This window comes from Lithobates pipiens, unplaced genomic scaffold (genome assembly GCF_037356315.1).
Source record: "Lithobates pipiens isolate NorthernLeopardFrog02 unplaced genomic scaffold, aLitPip1_a1.2 Scaffold_3, whole genome shotgun sequence".
Classification (NCBI taxonomy): Eukaryota; Metazoa; Chordata; class Amphibia; order Anura; family Ranidae; genus Lithobates; species Lithobates pipiens.
In genome coordinates this window covers 142110579-142130115 of record NW_027507790.1, presented here as the reverse complement: position 1 = coordinate 142130115, position 19537 = coordinate 142110579, and the positions used below count along the sequence as shown (strand labels likewise).

The window sequence follows — 19537 nt, the reverse complement described above, 5'->3', positions numbered from 1 at the left end:
CCAGAGGGCATACCAGGCCAAAGCATAAATAGTCAGTGGGGGAGACTTACCAATAAATGTACAGACAGAGGCGGTGCAGGAGATGAGCAGTGTAATATTATTTTGGCCAGATTTAATAGATTATTATAGTAAAATTCATAAATCCCCCTACCCCTGCTGATTAAATAAAAGTGTGTTCTGCTGCTTTCAGTAGAAATGTAGCAAGTGTGGTAGGCCTGACACAAGGGTAACCTATAATAGCCAGGCTGAGGGGTAACCTATACAAACACAAACAATCTATTCAGACTAAGGCCCCTTTCACACTGGGGCAGTGGGTGCGTCGGCGGTAAAACACCGCTATTTTTAGTGGTGCTTTACAGTCAATTTGGCCACTAGTGGGGTACTTTTTCCCCCCACTAGTGGCCGAGAAAGGGTTAAAACCACCGCAAAGCGCTGCCAGCGGTATAGCCGCGCTGCCCATTGATTTCAATGGGCAGAAGCGGTGGAGGATCGGTATACATCCTGCTCCTTCACAGCTCCAAAGACTTTTTTTAGCATCCTGCCAGAGCACCACTCCAGTGTGAAAGCACTCGGGCTTTCACATTGGAGACACAGGAGTAGCTCTTTCAGGGCACTTTTCAGGTGCTATTTTTAGCGCTGAAGTGCCTGCAAAGCACCCCAGTGTAAAAGGGGTCTATATGTTGGAAAAAAAATCTTTGTGAATTGGACAAAATATGCACAGCAGCTGAACTTCATTTTTGGGATATAGTGCTATTAGTGCATCTAGTCATGTACAGCAATATGTGGTCTCAGAGGACCAAAGCATGATACACAATATTAGTCTATACAGACTTACAAAATTGAGCCTTAAAGTGGTTGTAAACCTCTGTGTCACTTGTACCTATAGGTAAGCCTATAATAAGGCCTACCTATAGGTACTGTTTTAATATCTCCTAAATGTGCTGCGTTTATAAGATATTTGCTGTCCACTGCACCGATGATGCCATCATTGCATGCTCTGTGAAGAAATGGCACTCCGTGCATTTCTCCACTAGCAAGTGCCGTGACTGACGGCTCCTGCGCACATGCACGGAAGTGACGTCGTGCAACTCCGGCCAGTCACAGAGCTGGAGTCCGTGGCCCCAGAAGGAAGAGGGGCGAAGATGGATGTGGCCATCAGCGGGGACATCGTGGGCTCCGTTTGTAGGTAAGTGCCACATAATGGGCTAGTATGCGATGCATACTAGCCCATTGTGCTTTTATTTTGCAGGGGAAAAAATAGGAAGTAAAATCAATCAGGGTTTACTTCCTCTTTAAATCAGCGTTCCACACAAAAGTGGAAGCTTCACTTATCTGCCTCCTCCCCCCTCCGGTGCCACATTTGGCACCTTTTGGGAGGGGGAGTGGGTACCCCCCTCCTCCTTCCCAGGCCATTCAGAAAGTGCAGTGCACTTGGCACATGAGCAGTAGTGAACCGGCTGTGAAGCTGCAAGGCTTCACTGCCATTTCCCTTAAAAGGCTAAGAGGCTATGGCGGAGAGCCAATGTAAACATTGGCTGGGGTGCTGACATCGCTCGATTCCAGGACAGGTAAGTGTTCTAATATTAAAGATCAGCAGCTACAGTATGTGTAGCTGCTGACTACATTTTTTGCTGGGGGGGGGGAGGCTGAACTTTACTTTAAAGTTGATCTGTAGACAAAACCTTTATTTCTTGGATGGAGTTTAAAAGGGGGTTACACCCCTATCAGTTTTTCATTACTGTTTCTGTCTCCATTGGGGAGCCTTAACCTTGTATCTGTCTTACAAAATAAACAGGTCAAGCCACGCTAATTCCGTACATATAAGCAGCCAGCAAAATGTAACTATACTTTATATAAAGTCCTTATAGAAGCGAATATAAATTGTGGCACTATAAAAGAAACCACTCAAATGTAAGAATATACATCTCACTTTAAGGAATCCTATCCTCCATAACAATCCCAAAAATTCAAAAATCGCCCCTTCAAGACATTGAAAAATCAGTGCACAAAAGTCTTTAAAAGTATGATGGACACCACCACCAAGTGCACGCTCACCGGAAAATAGAACCTCACAGATAAAGAGGCTTGCTTTTATTTGTTTGTTCAAAATTTTAATAAATTTTACCAATGGTATTACACTATTTGGATCATTGTCACTGACAAGGAAAGTGAGAGGAAATCCAAAATTTTAGAGGTATCCCCACTTAAAGTGTTACTAAACCAGCAACAGTAAAATCAGTCTGTATTTTCAGTAAAGCATTCTTGTTATACTCACTGTGAAACCTAAGGGGTTAATCCTCTGCATTGTGTAAAAAGGCTCCTTGATCCTGTTTTCTCTGATCCTCCCTTTCTTTTGCAGTCCCCAATCCATCTCCTGATAGTACAGCGCCTTGGGGGCACTCTGCACATTTGTGTTTAGTGTATTGCTAGGGAGTTTTTTTTTGGGGGGGGGGGGTGGGAGCATGTGATCTGCACAGGCTCAATCAGCACTGTCCAGACAGAGGGTCAGGGGTCATACAGTACAGTCAAATGAGAATGAAAACACCAAGCTTTAAACAGTGCTCAGCTGGACACTGATAGAAGTCAGAAGACTGCTATAATCTGCTGATGTGAAAAGGTATTTAGCAGGTTATATTTACTAAAGTAATTGCATTTCCATATTCTGTGTACTGTGGGAACCACATATAGAGAATGCAGGGGGCTCGTTTAGTAAAACTTTAAGAGGAAGTTTTTCACCTGTCCTGAGGAGCTTCCCCTCACTTTTGGCAATTTCTTATAACTCCCTGTTGGATCTCTGGGACATGTAGTGAAGGGAATCTTCCCAAGGGTACACATAAAAAAACAAAAAACATTTAACTCTCCCCTGCTTTAATGAAAACGAAAAAAAAAAGTTTGGGTTAAGCATACACTTTACATTTTTTATACGTTGCATGTATACATAGCTTTCCAATGGTCTGTGCTGTTGTAGGCTGACAGTAATGCCTCTGCCGCACTGAAATCCTAAGCAGTGTTTTCAGCCCTATATGAGTTTCTGGACTACAGACTTCTCTGCCATTACTTATACCATCTATACCTATACTGTACATAGATTTCTTTCTGTGCCCATCCACTGTGTATAAGCAAATGACTATTGGTAGATATAGCTCTAGGGGATCCTGCCTACTTCACTGTGAACTGACCTATGGTACCCTGCTGATCTTTCCATCCCAGTATTTTCTGCTGTATGAATTTTACAAAGCTGGTGATGACATCACAGGGAGAAATAAAAGCAGTTTTTCACTGCAGGGACAAGGTGAAAGAAAATAATGTAATGTTGGTACATGGTCTAGTGGAGGGGGGGGGGGGGGAGGTTTGGGGGTAAATCTGGTTCATGCCTTTACAAATAATCTAAAGAACAACTATAATTTCAATTTTCAATTAATAGGTGATGAATTATTTAGTAAACTATTACATGGTTTGCTTTGTCAAAATAACTATTGACTTCCTTGTTAACATTCTACATGCAAATTTGTTAAGAGCAAGGATAGATGAAAAAAAGTTACTAATTACTGTATTTATTGGCGTATAACATGCACTTTTTCACCCTGAAAATCTTGTGCAAATAGTGTGTGCGTGTTATACGCCGATTCTGTAATTTGGGCTGCCTAGGAGGAGAGGAGGTGGGACGAGTGCCGTCAGATTTCATACAGTGAGAATCTCCTGTTTACTTAGTGGACTCTGTAATAGGAAGTCCCGTCTCCTGGGACGGCATTGGACCAGTGTTCTGTCTATCATAGAAGCCAGTCCAGGAGACTTTGTATTAAAGATGCCGCGAGGTAAACAGGAGATTCTCGCTGTATGTAATCAGACAGCGCTCGTCCCACCCCCCTCTGAGGCAGCAGTAATTTGAAGCTGCATATGGGCATTGATCAGGCTGCAGTTGGGCATTGGTCAAGCTGCATTGATGGGCAATTGTGAGGCTGTAGATGGGCATTTGTCAGGTTGCATTGATGGGCAATTGTGAGGCTGCAGATGGGCAATTATGAGGCTGCAGATGGGCATTGAGCAAGCTGCACTGATGAGCAATTGTGAGGCTGCAGATGGCATTGATCAGGCTGCATTGATGTGCAATTGCGAGGCTGCAGATGGGCATTGATCAAGCTCCATTGATGGGCAATTGTGAGGCTGCAGATGGGCATTGATCAAGCTGCATTGATGGGCAATTGTGAGGCTGCAGATGGGCATTGATCAAGCTGCACTGATGAGCAATTGTGAGGCTGCAGATGGGCATTGAGCAAGCTGCACTGATGAGCAATTGTGAGGCTGCAGATGGCATTGATCAGGCTGCAGATGGGCACTGGTGAGGCTGCAGATGGGCAATGGTGAGGCTGCAGATGGGCAATGGTGAGGCTGTATTGATGGGCACCGACCCTTATTTTGATTCAAAGTTCTTAATTTAAAATGTACTTTTTGTTACTGAAACTTCCCTGCTAAAATGAAGGTGCGTGTTATATGCCGATAAATACGGTAAATAAATCAGTGTAGGAAATGCAGTTTTACATATAGATCTATTGTTATAGAGAAAAGTTTGGGCTACTATTGGAAGCGCGCCAGACTTTAAAAGTGGTGGATCACTTTTAAGAGGTGTTTGACTGGCAGTGAGGAGGAAATATGTTGCCTCCTTACCACTTTTTTTAACTGTAAATTTCACCCCACCGCACTTGCAATGGCATGTAATGCAGGGTGGTTGACTTAAATGGGTCGCATTCAGTGGCAGTACAGTCCACCGAACAAGAGGTGTAAAATCTTTGCTGTGGCATGTGTACACACACATCTGTCTTCCTTTACAGCTTAAAGTGATTGTAAAGAAAAATAGCGCAGCAGTCTGTTTCAACTACCCCCCAACTGCAAGTGTAAATGAGTGCTAAGCCTTAAGGATGGACCCACACTGTTCCACTTGCATGCAGCACATTTGGTAAGGCACGAATGTAGGTGTGATTGGGCCCACATAGTTTGCATTTACCTTTTGCACTTAACTGCAAGCCATAGATGTGAGGCAGCCACATAGAAGAGAATATTATTTCTACTTCAAATGCATTTTCATACATCAAAAAGTACAGGTGTGAAAAGACTCAATCGTTAGAAAAATTTGACTTGTTCTATTCTGAATAGAAAATATTTGAGGATGGAAGGTCAAATAAATACTAACCTTAACTAAAAATGTTCTCTATTACAGAACTCTTTATGGTACATGTATTTTCAATATCGCTGTAGCTAGATTCGCTGGTAAAGTTAAGTACTCCCCTGACAACTTGTACATTGTTATTGTATCAGAGAGCACAGCTGGCAGAGACACAGATGAGCAGTGGCCAAGAATCCACTGGAGCAAATATTAAATTCAGTTCTATAAATTAGTCTTCCAAAAAGGATGTGAAATCAGTAACATTAATTATGCATTTCAATAGATGCTACACAAGTAGGTTATAAATAAAAGGGAAAACACTGAGGAAGAGAACAATGAACACCAGGAAGAGAACAGACAACGTTGTACCACACATCTCCTTTCCCACTCCGCCTCTAAGCAATTATAAACTTCTTTTTTTTTTTGTGAATGGGTGATTACATTAGCTTGGACCCCCACCCACAGCCTCCTAGGACACATCACGTGTCCCAGGAGGCTGTGGGACCAGTGTTACAGCACTGTTGAACCTCACGTATGCACAGTGGGGAGCTGGATGTGAAATTTCAGGAAGTCAGAGCCAGCTCCCATATTCAAGATGACAGAGTAGAAGCCTGGCAAAGAATCAGCTTCTGGGAAGACAAAACTGAACTCCATGGTCTAGAAAAGTCTGGTTCTTCAAGGACAGCAATACAACATTTTGTAACTGCTGACTTTTATTTAAAAAGCAAAACAAAAAAATGAATAAGTTCCTCTTTAAACTGTATGGACAGGATGGAGAAGTGTAATGCCCCGTACACGCGATCGGATTTTCTGACGGGAAATGTTGGATGTGAGCTTGTTGTCAGAAAATCCGACTGTGTGTATGCTCCATCGGCCATTTGTTGTCGGACTTTCCGCTAATAAATGTTGGCTAGCATGCTCTCAAATTTTCCACCAACAAATGTGTGTTGTCGGATTTTCCGATCATGTGTACACAAGTCAAAAGTACAAACACGCATTGTCGGAACCAAGGCTGAGCCGGAAGCGCTCGGTCTTGTTAAGCCTCATACACACGGTCGGACTTTGTACAAACTTTTCTGTGGACTTTTGTACAAAAGGGGTGGTCCACAAGTTTGTATTGCATACACACGGTCGGACTTTTTGACAACAAACACGAACGTAATGACGTCACAACGTACTGACACCGCTTCAAAAGAGGACGTTCAATGACTCCAGCGCCACCTTTGGTGAACTTCTGTATTGTAGTCTGATCTTTTGCATTGGTTCTGAGCATGCGTGTTTGTACCTTGTACAAAAGTCCGATGCTTTTGCATACACACGGTCGGACTTTGCTCCATCGGACTTTTATTGCCAGAAAGTTTGTCCGTTCGCACAGCCAACAAAAGTCCGATGAAAACAGAAAAAGTTTGTCCGATGGAGCGTACACACAGTCGGATGTTGCTCCAAAACAGCTAATTTGCATGTTTGTTGTCAAAAAGTCCGACCGTGTGTACGGGCCTTAAAACTAGCGTTCGTAATGGAGATTTGTACGTCACTACATTCGTAATTGTTGACCAACATTTCTGTGACTGTGTGTATGTAATACAAGTTGGAGCCAACACCCTTCAAACAAAAATCCACAGTTTTGTTGTCGGAAAGTCTGATCGTGTGTACAAGGCATTAGTGTAAGACTCTCTGTTGGGTTTATACCATTATCTGGGGCTCAGTTAGAAAATCCCCCTCACTTACTGTATAATTCTGTTGACAATGTTTTCTCAGACAGAATGTGAGGGGTACTCTCCAACAGCAATGCAGATAGAAATAAAAATGTGTTTTCTTAGCGGATTAGGGTAAGGTTAAAGCCCCATTCCATTTTTATTTCTGTCCTTATCCCTGTTGGAAATTTTCCCTCACTTCCTGTCTGGTAATTCCATTGTCAGCAAGACAGAAAGTGTGGGGGGGGGGGGGGTATCTCCTAAACAGGAGTAAACAGCAGGGAGAGGTTATACTCCTTCTCTAAAATCAAAAATATTTTTTTGGCTTTACAGCCCACTCTCTACAGTCCAGCTCATAACACTCTTTTTTTTTAAGTTTTTTGGGGAGTGGGGAAGAGGTAAAGAGTCTGACAATTGATTAATTTCCCTCAATGTATTAATTTCTATATAAAAATAGATCCTAAAATGGGAGCTCTGTTAAGCCAGCCATAGATTGATTGAAATTCAGCTGGTTCAGCAGGGATCCATCTATAGGCAGGCTGGTTGGACAGATATTAATCTCTCGATTGACTTCTGTCCAACTAGTTTGCCAGGCTTTTTTTTTTCCCGCTCAATCACTGTCCCTGGCTATAGCCGGCAACAAGGATCATTGTATTCTGACTAAGGAGAACTCTCCCCACTGTCAGAATACAATAGCTCCATGGGAGAGATTCCCCCATCAACACCGAATTGAATATATATATTTTTTTCATTCAACCCGCTGGTCAAAAAAAATACATCAATAGCCTGCCTTAGATTAAAGATAGGGACCACTACACTACTAGGAGCCTTGATGAAGCAGTATGCTTCCCTGTAGTTATTAAAGTTTTCATTTTAGTTTTCGATACAAATTGTTAAAACAGTGTCAATTTTTTTTATGACTAGCTTGTAAGTATGCTGGGAAAAAAACATATTCAGTTCGGTGTTGATGTGTATTGTTCTGTGAAATTGCTTGTCCATGTGTACCTTACTTAAAAAGTTAGTAAATAATTGAATAGAGTGGCTTCCATTTTTTTTCACTTGTTGACCTCCAGTGGAGACACACTGGAGGTCTTCGGCTGTCATTGAGCTGTGCTAGGCTTTAAGCGTGTCTCTGTACATTTAAGGAAAGGAGGAATGGGATGCCTCCAGGCATACGTGCCCTCAATTTATTTACTGCTATACTGTATATGTCTAAGATGTCTGTTCGGTTCACACTGTTATGATGGCAAAGTCTGATTTGAATGCTATTTAGTAGCCTGTACAAGAGCTGAAGTTGCACCCAAGTTATTATACCAAAGTAGTGCAGGAACCTTTTCTAAAGTCAGACTGACTTGTGTAGTATCAGTTAAGAGGGCTCTTATAGGAAAGCATTGAATTTCTCTCACAAGTTGGATCCCATATAAACCAGTGTGAACCGAGCCTAAAATGAGATTTAAGAACGACACTTCACAGAGGGGCCTTGATGAGGCAAGTGTAACTTCCACATAGATTTGTATATATTTGCAACTCAAAACCTGTTTTTAATGTAAATTGTAGTATTATTTCTTTTACTGACTAGCTGGTATGTATGCTCTGAAAATTTTGTATTGTAAACGTTTTTGTTTTATCTGTCTGTGACTCCACTGAAGAGCGTTCCCGATTTTCTGTTATTGTGGTGCCTGTACAAGAAATGGGGCTGCAGCTTTTACCGACACAAGAGGCGCAGACCGCAATAAAAACATTACCATAAATTTTATCCATTCATTATTCTATTCTCCCTGTATCCCTCTATTCATCACTTGTCCTTATTTTCCATTCTATTCTCATTCTCCCTGTTAGAAAGATTTCAAATCACTTATCACCCCATGTCACAACCTCTATAAATAAGACCCTTCAATATTTTTTTTTTCGTTCTAATTATGATAAAACATGGGACCTATTCACTAATGCATAACACAGCATTTTACAGAAGGGTACGTTTTAAAAGAACATAAAATGACACCTTCATCTAAGTATTAGAAAAGGTGTGTTTACTCTATTCTTTCGTAATCTATGTACAGTAATGGAACATTAGGCAATCTGCCTCATTAGACTGTATGTGAATCAATAGACATATGTTACTCGTCTGCTGAAACAATACAATCTGTTTCATATGCTTCATTGCCTATGTAAGCTTGTTTCTATAAACTGCATATCCCAAAGCTGAACTCTGCAGACAAAAAAAAACAAAAAAAAACATTAATTCCAGTTGAGTTAATAGTAAAAATATATGCAATTTTAACAACTTCAGTCCCATCAGTACATCCTTATGTTCTAGAGTTTTTTATTTTAATGATTCTAAAGGCAGTGGAATCAGAGCCAAGCTTTTAGTCCAATAAGCCTAAAGGATTGTACATAATTTGGAAACAAGGTTACCATAAAGCCTAAGTTTCAAACAAAATATGAACCTTTTTACTGATTTAGATGAGTTTCTTTAGATATATATTTGCGCATTTTGAGTATTTTCCTGTGAGAGAGCCTGCCTCTATGGCCATAGTACCTTGACAACATTTGATCTTGTCTAAACTGAAAGCTAAGCAGAGTCAGGCCTGGTTAGTACCTGGATGGGAGACTGCACTGGAAGCTGTCTCTGCCGAATTATACTTTGTTAATGAATACCCAAATTAAATTGACAGGTGCCACTCAAGGCTCAACGGGGTCCTCTTATGTAGCAGCTGCTTGGAGTGCAGACAAGGATAAAGCTTGCGTCAACTCTAAGCATCAAATGGATAAGTCCTGAAAGTCACACATCTTTGCAAAACCCTGTGAGGTGTATGGCGGCCTCAGCCCAGGCTCCAACAAGGCCATGTCCCCAATGCGCTCCCTTCCAGGACTTTTCCCTTTTCTGTTAATGGATGGTTTGTATTCTTTCTAGTTTATATACAGCAGGTAAAATAACTTATAAGTATTTAACACGGCACCATTTTTCTAGGTAAATATATTTCTATATTTCAATATTTCTATTGACATAAAATCTTCATCACATGCCGGTAACAACCCATGCAATCCATACATACAAGAAAACAAAACAAATGGGTTCAGAAATTACGTTATGTGTAATAAAATGCAATGACACAGATAAAAAGTACTGAACACGCTAACTGAAATTAATTTAACAATTGGTACAAAATGCTTTGTTGGTAATGACATCTTCAAGATGCCTCCTGTATGCAGAAACCGATCGCATGCATTGCTCAGGTGTGATTTTGGCCCATTCTTCCACACAGTCTTCAAATCTTGAAGGTTCTGTAGGCCTCTTCTATAAACTCTGATCTTTAGTTCTTTCCATAGATTTTCTATTGGATTCAAGTCAGGTGATTGGCTGGGTCATGCTAGCAGCTTTAGTTTCTTTCTTTGAAACTTTAAGAGTTTCCTTGGCTTTGTGTTTGGGATCATTGTCTTACTGAAATGTCCACCCTCGTTTCATCTTCATCATTCTGGTAGATCAAGATTTTATCAAGAATGTCTTGCTACATTTTTACATTCATCCAACCTTCAATGATATGAAGTTCGCCAGTACTGTATGCTAAAAAACAGCCCCACACCATGATGTTCCCACCTCAAAACTTCACTGTTGGTATGGTGTTTTTGGTAAGATCTGCAGTGCCATTTGACATCCGAACATGGTGTGTATTATGGCAAAGAGTTCAATTTTGGTCTCATCTGACCAGACTATATTCTCCCAATATTTCACAGGCTTGTCTGTTGTGCAACAAACTTTAAACAAGCTTCAAGATGCTTTTTCTTCAGAAATTAAGTCTTGCGTGATGAGCATGCATACAGGCCATGGTGGTTGAGTGCATTACTTATTGTTTTCTTTGAAACAATTGTACCTGCCAATTCCAGCTCTCCACAAGTGTTCCTTGGTTCTTGGACAAATCTTCTGATAATTCTTTACATGAGGAGTACCTGGTCGTGGTTGACAATGTGGATAATGACAGAACTCTGGAGGGCCACACTCCAATGCTAAAACAATGCTTTATTCAAATAATATTTAGGACACAGCAAATGACATCACAGCGTAAGATGCTAACTCTGACGCGTTCCACTGGCGCGTTTCACACTAAGGCTATACCAGCTATAAGTAAGCACTAGCCTTAGTGCGAAACACGTCAGCTGTTAGCATCTTTTGCTGTGATGTCATTTGCTGTGTCCTAAATATTATTTGAATAAAGCATCGTTTTAGCATTGGAGTGCGGCCGTCCAGAGTTCTGTCATTATCCACATTATCTGCATGCTGTGGCTCGCACCGGGATCCCTTCACCTGGAGCAATTATCTGTGTTCCCAGGACCTGCCTTTGAGCGGTGGTGTATATCTCTACCTGGTCCTGGTTGGTTTATGGTGAAATTATGCTCTTTCCACTTCTGATTTATGGCCCCAACAGTGCTCACTGGAACATCCAAAAGTTTAGAAATTCTTTTGTAACCAATGCCATCAGTATGTTTTGTAACAATAAGATTGCAAAGGTCTTGAGAGAGCTCTTTGCTTTTACCCATCATAAAATGTTTCTTGTGTGACACCTTGGTAATGAGACACCTTTTTATAGGCCATCAGTTGAGACTATTGATATAAATGTGCACTGGCAAGGGGCAGGATTTCTTTCTAGTTACTGATTTCAACTGGTGTCTTGAAATTGCATGCCTTTTTGCACCTCCCTTTGTTGAATACTTTTTCCCTGTGCATTTTATTACACATAACTTATTTCTGAACATATTTGTTTTGGTTTCTTTATATGTATGTATTGCATGGGTTGTTACTGACATGTGGTGAAAAAATGCGCTGTCCGATATCGGATGTGATTCGCACAGCACTGCAGTGCAAATCACATACAGATTGTATGGCTGAATTTGCATCGCATTCGAACCAAACCCTTTTTGTTGGTCTGCACCAGAACCGGATAGCATGGGTGTTCACACCCATGTGATCCAATTCCTGCCTGAATTGACAGTTCACACTGCAATATGCAAACTGATTTGGGGGTGTCATTAACTTTCTATCGACACTCCAAGCAGTTTGCATATGGCAGTGTGAACTACCTGCGAGTCGGGTGTGACGCAGGAATCTGCAGTGGATTTGCAGGGTTCTCTCGCATCGCACCAATGTGAACCGAGCCTTAGAAATATATTTACCTAGAAAAATGGTAACACATTCAATACTTATTTTAACTGCTGTATTTATCATCATTTGATTGTAATTCTTCAGTCAGATAATATGTGTTTTTAGATTTTATTTAATTTGCTTCCTATGTGCTGCTCAGGGGTTAATTAAGAATGCATTGGTTCCCCCGCCTGGCTGTCTGAATAGTAACTATGTTTGCGTATTTTTAATTGGTTGATTCAAACGGCAGGAGGTGGTATCAAACAAGTGATGTTTAAATTAATGAGACATTTATCTTGTTTCTTTTCTTGTTTTCTTGTTCACAATGGATTTGACAAAGACCCAAGTGGTTGAAATAGACCATCCAAAGGTGTGTGTTTTTGCACCTTTTCCACGGTTTTTAAATATAATTACAGTTACAATAATGAATTATAATAAAGGTTTTGGTATCATATACATGTTGTGCTGACAATCTTGTCATTTTTAAACTTGCCAACGTATGAGAACACTAATTGCACTCCTGGTATTTATCTCTAGTGAGAGTGTATGGAGTTACCTGGTTTGGACATTTATTTTATGAATAAATTCATAAATTACATTTTATATTATGAAGCTTTCTTTTAAATTCTGTAGATCTTTTTTACCTTTCCACAGTTTACTGGAATGCATATGGGACAAAAATCTGTAGTAATTACAAATGTGTTCCAGGGCATTCTAGGTGGAGCTTAACAGGAAAATAGATTTTGTATTGATTGATTTATTTATCATTTTCATTGATGATTATTTATATTTTGTAAAACTTCTATACCTGAAATCAGGATGTGGGAGACCTTTTGCAGCCCTTCATAGTCATCTGCAGCACTAGATCACATAAAATAGTAAACTAATGCCGCGTACACACGATCAGAGTTTTCGTCAGAAAAATCTTGGATGGTTTTTCCAATGGAAATCCGCTCAAGCTTGGCTTGCATACACGCAGTCACACAAAAAATCTTGGAAGTTTCGACCGTCAAGAACGCGGTGATGTACAACACTACGACGAGCCAAGAAAATGAAGTTCAATGCTTCCGAGCATGCGTCAAATTGTTTCCGAGCGGGCGTAGGAATTTTGCTCGGAATAGCTACAGCCGATCACAATTTCTAATCAGAACTTTTTGAGTCGGAAAAATAGAGAACCTGCTCTCAATCAAAATGGAGCATACACACGGTCGGAATTTCCGACCAAAAGCTCTCATCAGACTTTTGCTAGTGGGATTTCCGATCGTGTGTACGGGGCTTAATGCTCAGTGGACTGCTGCTGGGTAAGCATGACAGTGCTGGATCAGCTCTGCCCTATTTAACGATGGTTTCCTTTCTGGCAGGGTTGCATATACTCTAAATACAGTACAAATCTTTTGGAAGGTAAAAACTTTCACATATATCCATTTCAATAGTGTATTTTATGTACTGTCTTGAGTTCAGCTTTCAGTTATTTAAACTGTGTGGTAAACGTTCAGATAATGCTTTCTGTAGCTTTTATATCATATGCATGACAAATAACAGACATTCAGTTAAGCACGTTTTTTAGATAATTTGATGATAAAAGGATAACACTTCCGATTGTCTCAGGCTGCTATATTCTGTTTTAAAACCCTTCAGTTGGGAGGAAAAAAGAAACTAACATAATGTGAATTTTTTCTTTTTAAGCAGAAATCAACAGATGTACTAAAATCCTTTTGAAAATGTCATAGGTCTTTTTTGATACTTCTTGCAGTGCACACATTAAGCTTCTTCTATCAAAGTGACAGTGTCAGACTCTTCCTTTAACCACTTCAGCCCCGGAAGGATTTACCCCCTTAATGACCAGAACATTTTTTGCAATACGGCACTGTGTTTGTTTAACCAACAATTGCGCAGGTGTGCGACACTGTACCCTAAATAAAATGTAGGTCCTTTTTTTCCCCCACAAATAGAGCTTTCTTTTGGTGGTATTGGATCACCTCTGCGTTTTTTATTGTTTGTGCTATAAACAAAAAAAAGAGCGCTAATTTTGAAAAAACAAAAACATTTTTTACTTCTTGCTATAATACATAGCCAATAACAAAAAATTTAAATAATCTTTTTTTTTTATCAGTTTAGGCCAATATGACAAATCTGACCCTAAGTGACACGTTTTGGTGACCAGTGACACCAATACAGTGATCAGTGCTATAAAAATGCATTGTCAGGAAAGGGGGGTAATCAAAGGATTAAGTTTACCCTAGGGAGGTGCTTACTAACTGTCAGGGGGACGGACTGACCGGGAGTAGAGAGAGATCGCTGTTCCTGATCACTAGGAACAGATGATCTCTTTCTCCTCCCTTGTCAGAAAGGAGATCCACCTTGTTTCGCCCTCTGAGGAGCAATCGCGTGTGCCCTGTATCTATTACACAAAATCACGTACAGGTATGTTGTTTCATGCAATAGAGCCGCCATGTGGCTGTTTATGTGTGGTGGGTGGTCTTTAAGTGGTTAACCGCATGCCGACCAGCTGCTGCAGTTGTACTGCGGCAGCATGGAAGGACTGCGCAAATCGCTGTTATGTTACGTCGGTAATATAAATGGCCATTAGGGGGCATGCACGCGCCCCTGCTCCCTCCCCAAGCCAATGCGAGTGCCCGGCGGTCTTGATCTTCGCCGGGCTCCCACGATCGATTGGGGCACACGGAGAACTGGTAGCTGTGTGTGTAAACACACAGTTGCCGGTTCTCTGAGTAGATCTCTGGCAGATCGTCTGCCCATACAGAGCATGGACAGTGATCTGCTTGTTTCCCTGCTTATTCCCAGCCCCCCTTCAGTTAGAACACAAAATAGGGTACACATTAACCCCTCCCCTGCCCCCTAGTGTTAACCCCTTCACTGCCAGTGACTTTTTTACAGTAATCAATGCAATTTTAATCGCACTGATCGCTGTATTAATGCCAATGGTCCCAAAAATGTGTCAAAATTGTCTTACATGTCTGCCATAATGTCACAGTCACGATAATAATCACTAATCACTGCCATTACTAGTAAAAATAAAATATTAATAAAAATGCCATAAATCTATCCCCTATTTTGTAGACGCTATAACTTTTGCGCAAACCAATCAATAAATGCTTAATGCAATTTTTTTACCAAAAATATGTAGAAAAATACGTATCGGCCTAAACTGAGGAAAAAAAAGTTTTTCTTATATTTTTTGGGGGATGTTTATTATAACAAAAAGTTAAAAATAACGCGTTTTTTCAAAATTGACGCTTTTTTTTGTTTATAGTGCAAAAAATAAAAACCGCAGAGGTGATCAAATACCACTAAAATATCTACTTTTTTATCTACAACTAAAAAATCTAATGACTGGTAAGCTGCAATTTATAACTTTTTTGGTTTATTACCGCTTTACTATTCTAACTTAAAGTGGATGTAACCCTGATTCATGAAATTTGACCTAAGCACATATATTTGCAGTGTTTTCTTATCTCTCTCCAACGCAAAGTCCCTTGTCTTTCTGCTGTTTCATTGCTTTGTTATCAGCATGATAACTTCTGACAAGTTCTTTGTCAACCAAGATAAAACCAGGCTGAAATCTGTGTGTGGGAGAATGCTATAAATAGATTAGCAGACAACTTGACTTGTCACAGCAGAGCTCTGCAAGTCTCTACCTATGTGGAGGGGGGTATGAGTCTATCCTGCAATTAGCTGTCTTGGCTGTATGCCCAGAATCCACTCCCAGTGCTGAACAGGAACAGAACATCTCTAACATGATGTGGACTTTCTAAAGAATATAGAAAGCCTAAGACAGCAGATATACATGTAAAACCTATGTAGGGAAATTTGTTCCATCTCTGCATATCATCTGAGGCTGTTCACTTCATGTGAACTTCATCCACTTTAGGGTTAAGGTTTGCCAAACCAGAAAAATAATATATCACAATTTCCTTGATAAACTGATTAGCAGCTGGATTCACTGATCAGCTCCCTACAGAAATCATATGACTTATGCTACAATTTTCACAAAATAGCTGTAATGTTAAACTCAAACACCTAAACAATGCAAATTATGCCTCTTAAAGCGGGCCTTCAGGCATTTTTCATCTTTTCCATCTATTAAATCTTCTGCTCTTGTTGTTTTAACTTTGGATAGTAAAACATTGTTTTTCTGCCTGTAAATACCTTATACAGCCCACTTCCTGTTTCTTGTCTGGTCATTCGCCTAGGCTTATGACATCATACACAGCTCTCTCTCACTCTAGTGCAGTGTTTCTCAAATCCAGTCCTCAGGCCCCCCCAACAGGTCATGTTTTCAGGTTTTCCATTATTTTTCACAGGTGATTTGATCAGTTTCACTGCCTTAGCAATTACCACAGCCGTTTCATCTGAGGGAAATCCTGAAAACATGACCTGTTGGGGGGGCCTGAGGACTGGATTTGAGAAACACTGCTCTAGTGGGAGTTTGCCAGGAAGGAAGGGAGGATGAGTCATAAGATGGCCAATGAGGGCTGCAGATCTGGAGGTGTGTGTCTGTGTAATTCCAGGAAGTGAACGGGCAGCAGCTTCTGCTGGCCACAGTTAAAATGGATGCAGCCAGACTCAGTAAAGGGAGATTATTGCAGCATATTTGGCAAGTACAGAATCACAGTATATTTAAATAATATGCAAAGTGGTTGGAGGGAAGCTTCAGAATTGCTAAGATGTTTTTTATTACACAATTATGTGAGCAGACTGCAGTTCCTCTTTAAGCAGCCCATACATGAGTCTGTTTTTTTGTTTTTTTTTGTTCAACTGGCATGTCCATCCACGGTGTGTGAATCCTCCCCGCTGTCAGACTACAATAGGTCAGCGGGGAAGATTCACACACTTAATGTGGATGGGGGAATAAAGTCAGTTTTTTCCTTTGAAAACACGGGTTGAAATTAAAAAACAACGATCAGCGCATCAGGCTATTGCTTGCAGCACTGATTGAGTGGGGGCAATCAGGGCGATCAAATTTTGTACAACCTCTCTGCCCATATATGGATCAAAATTTGGCCATTCTCTGCTGAACTGGCTGAAATTTCGAACCGTGTATGGCCAGCTTTAGGTCTCATTCAGATGGGCAATTAATCCCATCCTCTGTGCAGAGGCGCTGGCATCCACCTCAAAGCTGCATGCAGGCAGCCCATATTAGTGGAAGCACACACAGCGCTGGTATGGGCACAATCACATGTCAAAGTTTGATATGCAAGCACAGAGGCACTTCGACATGCGATTGTGTCCGTGCAGCCGCAGGGTGTGCATCCACTTCTATGGACTGCCTGTACACAGCTCCGAGGTGGATGCGCATGCATCTGCCAGCTGCCATGCACAGAGAACAGGGTCATTTGCCAATATGAATGAGCCCTTAAAAACAAACGTCCTTCATTAAATATGTTTACCATAGGTAATTTGGCAGACAAAACAAAAAATAGCACTACTAATAGAGGAAAATAAAACAATGTTTTAAAATGTGAAAAAGGAAACTCATGAATTGGTGATGACATGTGAAAGTATATACAGATTACAATGCATTCTGTACTTAGCCTGTTACGCCTTACTTTTTAAGCTTTGCCTGCTTCACTAAGACATAATGAACAGCTGTTCAGCATCGCATACAGAGCTAACCATAGGGAATAACAATTTCACTTTAGTTCAAATATACAATATATATTTAAAACTTCCACATTATGGTCATCCTTCTTCACGAATGAAAGAATATAACAAAAGGTTAAACACTAAAGCGCTATAATGCTATAATGCTCACTTTAACCATAAGTTCATACGTTCACTGCTTAGTATTGTAATGAAATAAGAAGTTATTCTGTAAAATGAGCGCACAGTGCCAGTCAAATTATATATTCCTTTTTAAGCCTTCACATAAATCATTCTTTTAGATAAAATTTTACTTGAGAAATCAATTGTTGCCAGGACAAAGTAATCATTTTCAGCTACTTACCCTCTGACAGCATGAATGAGTCTCAATGATGGGTAGGCAGTTCGTACTCTGAGTTTGTTTTTAAGGATTAGTGCATTAACCCACTCAACATGTTTCTCTCCACCTTTGACCATGAAGGCTGGAATCCACAGGACACTGTCATTAAGCATGGAGAGTCTATGTACAAACTTATGCCGGTCAGTCTCATTACGAAAGCCCCCAAACGCTCTTTGTACCACCGAAGGGTTCATGGTAATAAAATCTGATTTGGTTCCAACGTCAGATGCAAATTCAACCACGGGAGCTAAGTTGCACCTAAAATATCAAAATAAATATGTTTAGAGTGGTTCTGTGCCCTTATTTAAGAAAGGTCCAACCTAAAACGTAAAAAGCTAAACTCCAGGCAAACTGCTAAATACACAGATAAAATACAATATAATAGAGCTTGGGAAGGAGGACCCTCACCTTAACCTCACCTTGCCAACATCCAAGCTATGACAAAAAAGAAGAGAGGCCAACTCAGCCTTTGTAGGATTTTCTAAGCACAGCATGAGGCAATAAATACAACTTTTTTTATATACATTAAAATACAACAATAATAAAAAATAGGGGAAGTGATGTTAAAAAAAGCACTCTCCGTCTACAAAGAGGAGTCAACAGATACCAAATCCTTTAGTATGGAGACCAGAAAGTCACAATATGTTACAGAATATATTTTTAGCATATCCTGGTATTTTTGGCTAGCTCCTGAGGTTGTCTTTAGGAGGTTTTCCATAATCTGAGTTGGCCCTGCTTCCTTTTTGATTATAATGGACCTATTTTAAATGTCAAAGGATTTGTATTTCTGTTTATCCACTCCTGAGAATTACAGCTTTGCCATACAGCACAGACCTGTCTGGCCTAAAAACTGATCTTTCTCTGCTGCAGTTCACTTTTATATACAAATTGACTCCGTACCTTCAGCCTATGACTGGACAGTAAACAAGATGCAGGAGACTGGTGAGCTCATCTCTGATGCACTGATGGGCACTGATGAGGGAGCACCAATGGGCATTAATGAGGCTGCACTGATGGGCACATATGAGGCTGCACCGATGGGCATTGAGGCGGTACTGATGAGGTGGTACTGATGAGGCTTCCCAGATGGGCACTGATGAGACTGCACTGATGGGCACTGATGAGGCTGCACTGATAGATGGCCGCACCGGCTCAAGGCAGTCCAGCCTGGACCTACACCCAGTGGATCCTGTTGGAGGAGCTCCAGGTGCCTGGAGCAGGAGTACAAGAGCCGCATGGGGACACTTCTGCCAGGGGCTCCACTCCACCCCTGTCAGCTCCACTTCTCTGCTGACCTGCCACTCCTACTTCCCTACAGCCCTGCAACTCTCCTAACCCGCTCTTCACATTTTTGTCCCTTTTCTGCTTTAACCCATCCTCACAGCGCTGCCCCTCCCTACCCCCGGCCTCATACACAAACTGGCACAGTGACACCTGCCTGCCAGTTGTCCAGCAGTGGCAAAACTGGCAATTTCATCCATGACTCCTGTTGCACCCGGCTACTCCTCCCACACAATGCCACTGGGACTGACAAATGTGCA

At 40.9% G+C, this 19537-nt stretch overlaps 1 protein-coding gene across 1 annotated transcript in view; it reads right to left on the bottom strand.

Moving 5' to 3' along the window:
- Positions 1-19537, bottom strand: part of ST8SIA4 (ST8 alpha-N-acetyl-neuraminide alpha-2,8-sialyltransferase 4) — a 229934-nt gene that overhangs the window by 44114 nt on the left and 166283 nt on the right. Inside the window, exon 4 of the mRNA XM_077462336.1 lies at positions 17961-18254. Coding sequence (XP_077318462.1) covers positions 17961-18254 — 294 coding nt within the window. The remainder of the gene's footprint in view (positions 1-17960; positions 18255-19537) is intronic.